Source organism: Filicampus tigris, chromosome 15, assembly GCF_054856515.1.
Source record: "Filicampus tigris isolate MCC_2025a chromosome 15, RoL_Ftig_1.0, whole genome shotgun sequence".
Lineage (NCBI taxonomy): Eukaryota > Metazoa > Chordata > Actinopteri > Syngnathiformes > Syngnathidae > Filicampus > Filicampus tigris.
Genome location: NC_141231.1, coordinates 19,200,219 through 19,214,813, shown reverse-complemented (window position 1 = coordinate 19,214,813; position 14,595 = coordinate 19,200,219). Strand labels below are relative to the sequence as shown.

Here is a 14,595-nt window from a genome sequence, read left to right as displayed (position 1 = left end):
TGCTGATAAATTGGCATAAATGAAGTAACCTCGCAGTGAGACTTCAACTTACATGAGCGAGTAGGTGCGCTAGGCTGTAGCAAACATTTAATTCAATTTGCCACCAAGGTCTTTGCGCCTTCCTTCCATTAATTGTCATCTCCACACCCCGAAAGGGGACAATTAGGCCTTAAAATTCCTGCCTGAGGGCACGACGAGCTGCTTTTTTTTTTTTTTTTTTTTTTCTCCCCCCCTCCTTCGTGAAACCAGAAATGGATTTTCAATATACATCTCCTCACCTGCATCCCTTTCTTGTAAATGGGCCGTCATGCGCGCGAGGTTATGCCCGGCTCCCGTTAGCCCTTTCGGATATGTCAGCGGGATTTTCAGGTCATTTGCCACGGAGGCATCGGAAGCGCATCCTCGCCGGCCGCCGCTCTGAAGGTGACTGGCGGCGGGCGTCATCCATCACGCCGCCTTCCTTTAAGTTGACGCATAATAGAGCCTCTCAATCAACGTGTTCCCTCGTTGTCACTTCCCTTTCCTGCTGTCCGCCAAGAGGACGGTGACGACGAGGAGGAGGGAGGAAGGGGGGGGGGGGGGGGCGGCACGGCTGACAAGGGAGTCAAGGTTACATCCCTCTTGTTGCCTTTATTTACACTTCAGGTGTTATGGCCTATGGAAGAAGACAAGAGCTCACGTTGGCACTGCTGTCAGACGTTAACTGTCCACTGTGTCAAATGGGTGATAATAAGCCCTGTGAAATCTGTCCCGCCTCCCGTAAGGCAGAATGAAGGAGGCGCACGCCGAGGGACCTTGAGCCAAGGGCTAAATCTCCGGCCAACATTATGGCCGGTTTTATTGACACCGACGCGTCCAAAAGCGGCCCGATAAATTTGCCAGCGTGACGGTCGCCCACGCTAACAAATGTTTGCTTGGTCTCCTTTTACAGCGTGTTGAGGAGATTGTTTTGGGGATGGCTCCAAGGACTCCTGGTAGTGTCCGTGAAGTTTTCAGTGAGAACGAATGAAGGTCTTATCTTAATTATCCCCTTAAGGCCCTGTGAAGTGAATTCAGAGCTTAGTTCGTATTTTGAATATCTTTTATTCAAATTTTACTTTATATATAACAAAAAAGCAAACAAACAAAAACAAATTGAACAGACAACTAACACTGGGCAGTCTGACTTGCATAGAAAATAATAAAAGAATAGTGAGGAGAAACAATTCCTCATGTAAACTCCAAATATTCAGTTATCTCCGAGGCCCTCCATTTCAGTGAGACCCATGCCTGAAATTAAATCAGAACTTGTTCTTTTTGGTTAGGTGGTGGTCTTAGGCTAATTCACTAATGCCCTGTGAATACTAAAACATTAAGTAAATAAATCAGCCCCCGCCACCAGATTCGCCAATGAGCATGAATTATGCGGACATGTCTATCATAAGAAAAATCCCAGGCCGAGTGAAGACCTGAGAGGTCGAGAGTGCCGGCGTTCCACGAGTCGTCACAGCTCGCTGTTTTTACCCTCCGCTTAATGTCATTTCCTGCGACTGAAAGGGTGAAAGCTCCTTGTTTAAACAAAGCAAGCAGCCTCTGAATGGAGCTTTTGCGAGCCCTCGTCTTTCTATTCATTACGATTTCATTTAAGTCAACATCTAGTCCATTTCCCTCTGCCAGTGAGGACATTTCTTTATTGGGCCTATACTAGTTGATAAAGAGCTTTTCCCGAGGAGCACCACTCTAATCTGAAGCGGTGCTTTTTTGTTTTGTTTTGTTTTGTTTTTGTCATGTCCTCACCTTTTGTGCGTTTTCCCCTTTTCAGGTGACGAGTTTGTCTTTCGGGCCGGTGAAAAGCTATGAGTTGCTTCACCACATGAGTGGTAAGGGCCTGTCCGCAAAGTACCACTTCCCCCGGCAGCTTTGCTTGTACGGCCCCAGCATGGTGGCCGTGCAGGTCACGTTGACCAACTGCTGCGAGCGCCCCCTGGAGGAGATCCACGTTGGAGAGCGCAGCCCCGCCGGGCTCAAGATTCACTGTTTCAACACCGTCGGTGAGTTCAGTCATCAAGTAGAGATGAAAATCTGCGCTATTGCGAGACCGTACATAAAAGTACTTTTACCTCTCCTACACATTTTCAACACATTTAAGCTTATTAAAACGTACCTTTATGAAAATCTTTTCACTCTCTGTCAGTTCTCCAAAAAAGAGGCCAGCCACGCTAGCCTCAGGCTATTTGTCACTCACAGTTGTAGTTTACTGCAAGAAGGGCATAAAACAAAACATTTTATGTTTAAATACTGAAATGTTTTAAGCATAACGAAATGCAAGGAAGTTCTACTAGCATAACGCTAACACACAAAGAAAAAGACTATAGACGGGCCTATAAACCTTTATAAACCTTCAAACCTGCTACTTAAAAACGCACGGAGCAGCGACACAAAAACTGATATATAAAACACAAGAGACAATTAAATATTGTTAATGGAAACACCAAACCAATGCGTAAGAAGAAAAAGTCCACCGGGTTAATGCTAACACATAATGCAGCTACCAATACATCACCACTCGAGTGAAGTGGAGAAAAAAATGATGCATTGAAGGCAATATCAATCCCGGGCATGTTGGCAGTGAGCCACAGCTGCCATTGCACTTTTAGATATTTATTGAACAGGACAAACATTAAATATCACTCACAAGGAACTGATGGAGACCACAACCCTCACCCAGATGCTCACAGGTAGACCAACTGGCCAACTGGACTCCAGCTCCTGATGTCGCTCACCAGGCCACGCCCCTTAAGAGCACACATCCAACACAAATACAACACTATGTATAGTAAATAGACTTCAAATCAGTTCATTTCTCCGCATACTCTTTTATTGTTTTAGCCAAAACAGGGCTGTCAGCCTTTATTAAATGCGTAACAAAATATGTGCTGTTTTGGAGGGATTCGTTGGAGCCGATTGATGGCATTTCAATTCATTCAGTGGAGAAAATTGAGTTGATAAAATGAACTACAGACTTGGTCACAGAACAAATTGAACACCGTAGAGGCATAAAAAACAAAAGCTGAAGTAGTACCGATGCATCAATCCCCGCTAGTTAGCATCGATCACGCCCCACACTCATTCTGCCGCATGACGGCGTGGCTCCCGCCAAATCTTGCACCCGTGCGTGCCGAGCGGCCGATTGCGGCGCATTGATTGGTCGTCCGAGGAAGTGGCGTGGCTAAACGCGGCCGACGGCGGGTGTTTGGGATCGATGGGCGGGCGCCAGCAGGAAGAAAAGGCGGCATTCACGCCGACAAATCTTTACTTGCTGCTTCTGTGTTGATGGGGGATAAATTATTCGAGCTTCAAGTTTGGAGGGTTGTTATGTTTTTGCACTCATGCCCAACTGAACATTTTACTTCAGGCACATTCGGAGGTGCCACGAAATCCTTCCATACTTCACAAAATCAAAGCACATCGTTGCATCATCAATATTTTTACAGCCATAAAATTGGTGAAATTTACAATAATCAACTGGGAGTGGCAAATGGGTTTAAGCAAGCACTCCTCACCACTTTTTTGTAGACCTGTAAGCCAGTCTTCGTTTCATCACTGATGATTTGCGTTTGTCTCCCATTTTTTGGAGTGAGAACAGGCGCTAAGGAATACTTTAAAAAGTGTCTCAAGTTAAGTGTTTTTAGAGCGTGGACGAGGTGTAAAAATACATTGAAAAATGCTTTTAATATGGTCTCTGTATGACAGATTTTCACCTTTTGCAGCGTTTTTGTCTTGATTCAATCAGCTTCTTGTGTCACACCTCATCGTCTTGACGCTGATGCATCACAAACTTGTTGTCGTGGAAACGTGCTGCGAGATTGAAGAACAGGCTTCTCACACACACACCACACACACTCACACGCCGGTGGCCTTGCCTTGCGAGCTAACAAATGCCCGCATCGGCTGTACCTGTCAGTTCCACTCTGCCGGCACCCTCCTTCTCCTCCTCGCCACCCTTGTCACTCACAGAAAACTCCCCCACCTCTCTTTTGTCTCTCTTCCCCACAGAGCGCTTGGATCCAGAGGCCTCCGTGACAGTTTCCATGGGCGTCGACTTCAACGACTCCACGCAAGCGGCCAACTTCCAGCTGTGGTAAAAAATAAGAAAATAAATAAATAGATCCTATAGAACTCATTAGCTACCTGGCGCCTTGGCCAGGGAAGAAACCATGCATACGCGTCTACTGTATTTCCACATAATCTATCCGATTTACATCATTCCAATTTCAACATATTCCAAAAATGTACTCTTTGCAAGGATATTATTTTTCTCATTCTGAAAAATCCCCATTTGCTGCAATTGTTTGAATGCTGTTTGTTCATCAGTTAGCCAAGGTGAGCAATAAACAGCACATCTAATCGCTCCAAAACTTATTGGAGGGGTGGCGCCCAGCTCAAAGAAAAAAACTATGAAAATATGATGCAAGTCGCCTATCGACTAAATTCTTGTAACTCGTGCAGTGAAAAAGCAACTTTTGTGCAGGAGTTGCTATTACTGCCACCTACAGGACTGCAGTGGGAGGGCAAATCGGACAGATGTGTTTTTCTTCCCCCTCCATTCTTTCCTTAACTCCCGCTCTGTGCCAGAATTCTCACTTGAGACCACAGCCACAATTGATCAGCGCTTCTCTGAGATAACAATTCATCCGTAATCGGGCCCTGGCCCGCGTCCGCTTGCTAAACGTCAATCAGTAACCTAAGAAAATCTGCTTGGCACAGAGGAATCTATCCTGCCACAAAACCTCCCTCCAAAAATAATGTCGTTTGGATTTTGAATTTGTTTATGAAATGAAGCTCATGTGATGTGTGATTTTGGGTCGGCTCAGCACCAAAGAGGAGCACTTCAGTGTTTTCATCCAGCCTGCTGTGGGCGAACTGCTGACACCCTGCAGCCTCTCTGAGACGGACTTCTGCAAAGAGCAAAGTGAGGCCACAGCCCAAACACGCTGTCCAACTCTCATCAAAACAATTTAACCACTCTGTATAGACTACAGTACAGTAGAATGCTGTACAGAAATATATAGGGAAACCATGAAAAAAGCTTAATGCTAGCATCTACGGCAAAAGGCCGTAGACAGTTGAATGGAAATTCCCATCGATGTTGCAATGATTGTGAACATTCCAACAGCTGCTACTTTAAAACACACCGAGCAGCAACAGATAAAAACAGAGCATCCCCAACAACGCTTAATTTTGCGCTCTCCTTCCGACAGCGAAACTCCGGGGCATGAACGAGACATCTGCAACTGTTGCCATGGCAACAACAGACATCTCCAGCCAAGCCGTCGTCAAGCGAGTCCTGTCGGTGGCCAATGTGGGCACGGTGGCCTCCTCTGAGAGTCATCTACACAGGTCAGCCGAAATAGGAGTTGTTCCCGTGCAAATGTGGCCATGCCGGCAGCTGTGCTCAAGTCGATATTTGTACAGCAACATCGGGACGAAACCAGCCCCATTGTCTTTGAGTGTATCCAGCCAATGGAAGTACTTGATTAGTTCACGGCACTGTCAGGTGTCAAGGAGCCGCCATTCTCCCAGCTTTCCGGTGTCTTTTGAAATGACCGTGAAATGGCCGTGTTGCGCAAGCGTGCGTGTGCATGCGTGTGTGTTGACATGCCAGGGGAATGCCTCAAGATGGCCGTCTGTGTGTGCGCAGTGTGTGCTAATGAGCTTCCTCCTCTGTCGCGCACACCTTAAGAGATAATTGGATAGAGTTGCGCTTCCTCCTTTTGTCTCCCCTCCACTTCCTGGTTGTCGCCCTCTCACGTGTGAGCGATTCCCATAGACTGAAGGTGGAGGAGGGAGATGCTGGCAAACACAAAAGGAGAGTAGAAAATCAATGTCAATGTCCGAAAGCCCGCTTATGCGCTCCGCTTATCAGAAGAGGACGCTTGGCCTCGTGACGAACCCTCTCTTAACAAATCAATCGTGTTGTCGCATGGCAAACCTGTGGAAAGCCATTTGGAGCCACCGTGACAGGTTGCTAGCGAGGCAAAACTCGCCACTAGTTGACATCTGCTAGTACAACTATGACGAGCTGAAATGTTAAGTATAGTTTTGTCACCACTAATAGTTTGGGATTTTTTTAATTATTTTTTTTATGATAAAGTGAGATTTTCCTGCCATATCATTTAAAAATATATTCTTATATGAAAATACATTTAAAACCCATGCCCTGCATTGTTTTTTTTAAATAAAATGACAAAACTACATTGCCTTTCCCACAGTCTAACAAACAATATATAGTCAAGTCAAATTTATATATAGAGCCCTTAATCACGAGAGTCTCAAAGGGCTTCACGTGCCCATAGTTGATCGATATTAACGACAATGACAAGCTTTAACTCTGACTGTAATGAATTAATCGCAATTAATGCACTCATTTGACACCCCTATTATTGATATGTATGTATACACTTTTAAAAAATCTTTATTTTGAACATATGAACAATTAAATGAGCAAACTAAATATTTCAGTAACACGTGGTTAAAAAGAATTCATGCAAAATCAAAATAGATATTTATTTGAATTACATTTCTGAAAAATCGATTGTTTTTTTCCAAATCAATGTGCTGCAGTTATTCTAATCTTAAGTCATGAAGAATAAGTTTAAATGGCCTTTCCCGCAATGTAAAAAATATTTAGATTAAGTACCGGTACCGTTTTACTTGAATATTTTTAAATAGAAATTACAATTTAAAAAGAGTCACATATTCTACTATGTTAGTTTTTAAAATTTCAATGATAATAGTGTTCTGTGTTTTTTTTTTTTTAATTGTTAAAATGATACATAAAAAATAAATGTCCTGTCCCGCAGTGTTAACAAGAGCAGTTCTTGTGTTGATCGGCAGGGTGCAGCGCTGCTTCTCCCAATTTGGGCCAAGCGGTATTGGTGCGATGGGATTGGGGGTTGATTCCTGCACGGTTGCCGGGTGGGGGGGGGGGGGGGGGGTTGGGCACGCCTGCCCAGGCACCCAAATTGATTGCTGCGAGGGAGGATGGCAATAAATCAAGCAGGAAAGCAAATGTAGAAAAGGCTGTTCTTGTTTGTGTCTAAACAAGCGGAATAAAATAAATGCACTCCATTTTTCAGTCCGTTTGAAGGCAAATGTGATGGAGTGTTATCCGGCCCCCAAATACGCCAGCGCTTTGTTTAGAAAAACACAATTCAATTAGGATTTAACCCTTAATACACCCACTTGTGCTGTTCACTATTTTTTTTTTTTGCAAGCCACTTTGACTGTGTTCAGCCAGTAATGAGTGAAATAATGCTAAATATCTTTTTTAAATGGTCATTGCACTTCCTTGAAGTAGTCTAAAAATGTTTTATTTTGCTTTTTTTATCATGACGAATTCCATCTTTTACATATCTTCCCCAAAGTCTTCTCAGAGGTCTTGAAACAGAAGCAATCATTAATATCATCAATAAAATGTTGAGCTGTTTAAAAGAGAAGTCAACCCAAACATATTTTTTTCCAGAATATTTTCAATGCAGGCCCACTAGTCTAAACACGGCATTATGATTAATATTACGTTTGTGGAATATGAGTTGAGCAGCAAAATCCACCCCTTTTTAGCCATCTCAGGGGGTGGCCAATTTGTCACTAGTGGGCCTGCTGCGAACATATTCTTGAAAAAAAATATGTTTGGGTTGATTTCTCTTTAAAATGCAAGTCAACCCAAACATATTTTTTTCAAGAATATGTTCCCAGCAGGCCCACTAGTTGAAACACGGCATGCTGATTAATTTAGCCTTTGTGGAATATAAATTGAGCAGCAAAATGCGCTCGTTTTTAGCCATCTCTGGAGGCGGCCATTTTGTCGCCTGAAAATGACATCACAACCGCTCGCAACAACCAATCGCGGCTCACCTGCGTTTGCGTTGACTTCCCTTTCAGTAAAATTTTGGCAAAGGTTATTGACTGTAGAAAACAGAAGGGAGCAATTTATTTGTTTTCATTGAACTTTCTAAGTTGCTAGAATTTTTTGACAAAGATTTCTGTTTCTAAGATTTAAAACAAACTAAAAAAACAAACGATAACATGTTGCAAATTTGAAAAGCTATTTAATAAACACACGCTGAAAGACATTTAACCCAAGTTAAGTGTTGGAGTTCGCTAATAATAGGCATCGGCCACAAATAATACAGATCGGTCTGTATATAATTTGATTGTATTTTGCAGGATAAAGTTTGTCCATGCCTGTCTTGAGGGTTGCGAGTGGTGAGTGAGAACATGATGTGGCTTGACGCAACTCCACTCCAAGCCTGGCCCGCCTCCCTTCAGCCTGAAATTTCCCGCATGGCCAAGTTTGGAGGGTTGGCGCTTGTAATCAGGCCTAATATACCCGCCGGCCATCTGGCCGTTGCTGCCGCCCGCGTGGCTGACCACTCGTTTGAAGGACACTCGTCCGTCCGGCTGGAGCGCCGCCACAATGGCGTACATTTTTCCCGGGCAGCTCGTGTCGTCGTGACGGGTTAAGTCCCGCGTCCTCGTGGGCAGCGCGCCCCCACCCTTCCACACTCTGACCGGGGGCCGGTGTAAAGGTGAGGCCGGCTTTATCCGGGTGAAGGCGAGGCAGATGGCACGCGCGTGGGCTCTGTGAAGTGAGGAGAATGGCGGATAATTGGAGAACCCCGCCGATCGATGCCAATCTGCCTGCTTGGCTCGGCTGTGCTTTGCTTTGCTTTGCTTTTCGCCGCGCCGCAATTAACGCGCCGTTAGGGCCCCAAACGGTGGCGAGTGCGCAGGAATACCAATGACCCGTTTAGCGCACCGCTTGAAAAGGGTCCCGGGTCGGCCGCCCTGACTCGCCACGATAATAAGGCCGGCCACGTAGTGTTTCAACCGTGATCACAATTTGGCCGCCAGGAGTAACATTTCTGAAGCAGGGCCGCTCAATATATCGAAAAAATATCGTCAGCGCAATAATGGCACATGCGATATGCATTTCTTTATACTTTCAGATGGACTTGTATGCTTTTATCTGACTTTGACCAATCAGATGCAACCCTAAATAAGTGTCACCATCAAATAGGAGAACAGTATCTAGGGGGAATTTTGCATTAGTTAAGAATACATGGAGCCTGCTTGGCCCTGTGGTTGGGGACCCCTGCTTTAGATGATAAAAATCTCATATCTTTAGCTAGTCTATGGCGCTTCGTACAAAACGTTAGTATTGAGTTAAAGGACCTAAAAGCAAATCTCCAAAAACGGTTTGATTTGGTTTGGTTGAACAGTTTGATGTTGAAGTGTGCAGTATTTAATTTCTGTTTTATGTTGGTAATTATATCATAAGTTTAAATTGTATTTCATGTATTTCAAGTGTTTTGGAGGAGTAAAAACAGAATTTAAATATGGTCACTCATGCTAATTTCTGTAAACCAGTCAATGCTGTTTCACATTAGATAATAGCATTAAGGAAGACGATTTGGACTTTATTAAGAATGATTTGTTTTGGCTGAACTTTTTTTTGTTGTTGTTTAAACACACAATGTTCTTGTTTTCTGTCCATAATTATATATATTTTGTTAAATGTGTTTCATCAAGCCAAAACGTTTTGTATGTCCTCTCTCATTTTATATATACATATATATAATTAGTAATTAACAAGCAGCATGGTTGGTTGAACACTGCTAGCATTGTAAGAAACCAAAAAAGAGCGCCCCTACTTCCATCTACAGTTGAGTAAATAAACTAGCCACTATTTGCAGGACTACGGTATTTACATTTGAAGCACCGTCCGTCTCCAGAGAGCCGGGATAAACGCAGCCTCGGGCTGGTGTTAACAGGCCCAGTAAATGTAAGATTTATTTCCCAAATCCATTAGCAGGAGGGCCGGCCGCCTGCAAGGAAGGAAGGAAGGAAGGAAGGAGCGCAGTGGCAAATGCTTTTGAGGCCCGATTTAGCGCAGCGGAGCCTGAAGAGGCATCAAGACAAGTGGCTAATATTTTAATTAAGGCCGAGGGAGCCAAGCGACAGGCGGATGATAAACTCCCTCTGCTCTGTTGACGCTAATTTAGACGCTCCTCTGAAAGCGCCGCCGACACTTGGGGAGCTGGGCACGGTTGCATTGTGTCCGGTCGGCCCTTCCCCCGCCGGCCCCTCCCGTGCTAATTGGCGGACGCCCGCTCCCGTCCCATCCGGGCTCCTGACGGGCTTCAGTCGGGCCTAAGTGGCGGCTTTTGTGGGCTGTTTGTCAGGTCTAAGTGGGCTTCCACAGCGGGCCTTGGGGGGTGATTGTCGTGCTAAATGGAGGCAGATGGCAGGGATGGGCGGGGAGCCCCAAGATGCAGCAGGCGGAAGGGTGGGGGTTCACAGCGGGTCGCAGCCTTCTTGTTAGGACCCTCAATGGGGGGGACCATGTGCGCCGGGACCATTTCCATGGAAATTGCGGGCCGGGAATTCCCCTAGTGGGACGGATGGGGGCCATGGGGCCCCCGCCCCCATACTCAATAGACAGCCGCAGTCCATTAAATGAGTTTTTAAGTTGGGTTTGAGTGGCAGCTGGGGCGGGGCCCTCACACCATCAGCTGTCTGTCAGTCAACAGGATAATAGAGGCTCCACGCTCCTTTTCCTCTTTTGGCCAAAGAACCAAAGTCATTTGGATTTTCGACTCAATATTTCTTCGTTTCTCTTCAAATCCCAAATACTATACCGTATACTCTACTTATTTACTTGTACTGTGTAAGAATGAAAGGTGTTTTTTGTCTCCATACTCTATGGAACCTTCTTGAGTCCAGAAAGAGAGTAACTTGCTCTCTAGGATTTGATACAGTTGAGTAGGAAACTTTGTTGGATGGATGCCTTGGTGAGTGCTTGTTGAAAAAGTCTCGTAGTGCACATAACGCATTGCTGTGTATTTCCCAGGAAACTCTTTCATTTGTTATCGTTGGTACATGGAAGGAATGTGTACGGTTTGACGACCGTGAAATCATGCTTTGAATATTTGCTGTTTTTACCGCTTTAACTTGTCTAGAATTGCATCAAGATGACAGATGAAGTAGGGCGGGACCATTAGAATCTCTTTGTGGGAAAAAATGAATTGGACCAAATTTGGACTCGACAGCGACGATCATTTCAAATTGTGTACGCCACATAACAATTTTTGTACGGGAAAAAATAAAAATAAAAACTCGTTTTTTGTTAGACCGATCTCGTCTTGCCCATTTCGGCTCTAATCCGGAGCGTCCGTTAGCGATTCCGACTGTAAACTTTGGCCGACTGGTTGCCGACCCCTGTTCGAGAAGGAAGAACATGACATGCCCAATTTCTACGCAAATTGCGTTACGTTTATGACTTCAACTCATGCATGTTGACGTTGTTTCCTCTGCATCCGGTGCAGGTTTGCAGGTCGTACAGTGAGCAGCGAGGTCCTGGTTCTGGTTCTTCTGGATCTGCAGGGAGAGGCGGGCAGCGGCAAGCTAACCGTCAACACAGAGAAGAGCGTCATGGCGTCCATGTTGCTGCGAGACCTCAAACAGGCCCTCACACAGGCATAGAGCTCAGCCTCACTCCCCCCCCCCCCCTTTTTTTTTGTTTTGTTTAGTACAGCAGGTCCCAGCCGCATTAGAAAACATTTGCTAATATTTAGTATGACATATTAGCATTATCCGCATTTGCATTGCAGTAAATGTCCTTGAAAACACACTTTCAACATAAAGCCGTCAAGCCAAGTGGCTAAGTTTCATGCTTTCACATCAATGTTGACTAGGGCTGCAACTAACAAATATTTTAATAATCGTCGAATCAGATTAAAAAAAAACAAAAACGTTTTCATTTCTTTCCCATTATTCCAAAACAGGACGTTATTTCAAATTGGCAGTGCAGAAAATGCACAAAAGTTCATGAATTATGATTGTTACGGGTTTGGTCACGTTTTTCACATTTATTGACGAGGAAAACTGTCGATACTCCACAACGGATCAAATGAAATGCTTGACTTGGTGCCAGGCCGCGGCTAACACCTGTTAGCTCGTCTGTCACGCCAACTCCGCATGCATCCATCACCTCCACACTTGTTCCCTAGCACAGCTGTTTACTCACGCTGATGCTTTCCGGGCACATTTTCCAGGTCCTCTTTTTTCACAGCAGCCATGTCGACGTCAAAATAAAACAAACAGTTGCACACGTAAAAGTTGTCTTAAAAACAGTCATGCATGGGGGATAATAAAGCTCAAAGAATAAAGTTGAGGTATTGCGATAAAAATGTCCTATCTCAATGAGAAAGAGTAATGTTACAAGAAAGTCCTAAATGAGACTAAATGTTTTGGGGGGCGGGGCGGAGGGGGCAATCCAAAGATTCAGAATAAAATTTTGAAGAATTACAGGTTACCATTCCATTTTCAAAAAATTCCACTCATTTAGGGAAGTACCTATCACATTCCAACTTTTCACAAAAGATTTTTCCAAAAGAAGAGATCTTTTCAAACATATTTCCCTCCTCCTTCCACATTTCAAACAATTCCAACTTGAAATTGTTCAGCTCAAACTGTAAATGTTCACAATAAAATTCGGAAACGAAGATACGTTTTACGTCTTGGGTAACTGTTGAAACCATTTCCAAATTTTCTAAATAAAAATTCCAAATTATGAAATATTTCCACATTTCCTTCCCAATTAAGTGGTGCACGAAATAAAATCTGGATCAACTTAAAAAAAAAATATCTGGATCGAAATGATTTTATTTTGGGCAACCACTTGATGACATAAAATTGAATAAAGTCAACCAAGACTTTTCCCCCTCATTTTTTTACCTTCTTTTCACAATAAAAATCACAAATGAAGAAATTTTACATATTGATATCCTCCTTCCACATTTCTTCACGTACTCCAAACATTCCAACTTCAAGTCTGACATTTTGCATTTCCACGTATCAGTTCAATCCAAGGCCTTTCAGATCAGCTTCCGCTTGTCAGCATTGACATGCATTTTCTACACGATGGATAGTTTGTATTGTTTATGTATTGACAGTATTTGTGTGCGTGCGAAGCCGCTCATCTGAATGCTAATTGCGCTTTTAAAAATCCTCCTTGCACGCCCACGCCATGACCTTCAATTAACCTATGCTCAGACAGTCTTTTTTTTTTTTTTTTTTTTTTTAGGGCGGCGTTGGTTAGGTGCCTGTCTCGGTTGAGGAGTTAACCGCTCCTTTTGTCACCGAGTTGGCCTAAATGGAGAGTGAGGGCGTTTTTCTTTTTCAATGGCGGAGGGATTACGTGGATGGACTCCCTGTCGGGACAATTATCACGCTAGTTAGCATGTGAAAAGGCAGCGCACATGTGGCCAAACACACGCAGAGGATTACGCCCCCGGATCATATCATCTCATTCTAATCCCTTGATAATCCTGTTAACAATCTCGCCGAGTCCATTAAAAGCTCCATTGATGCTTGAAACTAGCGGTCGCCACACAACCACCCACAGCAACAAATCAATTCTAATTACACTAAGTAGGGTCCACTAGCTCAATGCTAGCATATAATGACTGCGTTTACAATTTGCCAATAATCCTTTTAAAAACGAAATATTGGCAGTATTCGGATTTTTAAAAGGAGTGGATATATATGTGTGTGTGTTTGCGGGCGGGCGTGCGTGCGTATGGATGTGCAAGTTTCATAGCAGCACTGTTTACACAATACAATACAAGCAGCACTACCAACAGGAGTCATCTGCGAGCGTGCATCTATACTTGTCAGTCTGATGTAAAATGCACAAATCAAGCAGCCAATTTACCTGCATCAAACGAAACATCAGTCAGGTTATAGATGATTACATAGACGGGCGAAAATCCACTTCCGCCTATGCTTAATCCGGCCTTTTTTTAAAAAAATTTATTTACCATTTATTGCCTGTAAAATGGATGCCCGTCCTAGTCGGGTAGACAGGCCGGTCCGTTCGCTAGGCGGAATGCCCAGCTCTTTTACGCACGCACATGCGCACACACACACTCACACATGGTTTCCCCCAGTTCATGGCTGCACTGCTTCCAGTAGGCGAAGGTGAATGGTTGAGATTTTAACATTTTTGTCCAATTAGATTTCGTCTCTTTTTGCCAGTCTCATCTGCCCAGGGCCTTCACATGCAGTCGTGCTGGCTCATCAATTAGATTACCCAACTAGCGATTAACAAGCCAACTAGTTTGTCACAACGCCGCCTCATTGAGATTCACATGTTGAAGCAAGCAAGTTTTTTTTTTAGAAAACAAAAAAAAAGCCCATCTTCAAAGAATAAAATTGTTTTAGTCAATTTATGAAAGTGTCAGATTTTTGCAACTATTGTTTCAAATATATAATCTTCAACTATTTTTTTGACTGTCATTATTTTACAAGGTCAATATTCTTGCAGAAAGTCTTTTTATGGGGTGAAAAATGGTCTGCACCCACCACCCCATCAAGTAAAAGGTTGCCATTTTTTTGTAATGGAAAGACATTTTAAAAGTACTTCTTAAGCGGGTCAGATTATGATATAGCGGTTTTCATCATTTTATGAAATCATTTATGAGAGGGCGGAAAAAAGCTTTTTTTTTTTTTTCTTTTTTTTTTTTTTTTTTTTAGCTTAACCCTACAAAA

The 14,595-nt window shown here is 43.7% G+C and overlaps 1 protein-coding gene across 1 annotated transcript in view; it reads left to right on the top strand.

Moving 5' to 3' along the window:
• ap3b1a (adaptor related protein complex 3 subunit beta 1a) overlaps positions 1–14,328 on the top strand; it is a 38,547-nt gene extending 24,219 nt beyond the window's left edge. Inside the window, exons 23-27 of the mRNA XM_086053378.1 lie at positions 1,802–2,030; positions 4,036–4,120; positions 4,854–4,951; positions 5,241–5,379; positions 11,370–14,328. Of these exons, the coding sequence (XP_085909504.1) occupies positions 1,802–2,030; positions 4,036–4,120; positions 4,854–4,951; positions 5,241–5,379; positions 11,370–11,526 (708 nt within the window). The 3' untranslated portion in view covers positions 11,527–14,328. The remainder of the gene's footprint in view (positions 1–1,801; positions 2,031–4,035; positions 4,121–4,853; positions 4,952–5,240; positions 5,380–11,369) is intronic.
• The last annotated feature ends 267 nt before the right edge of the window (positions 14,329–14,595 follow it).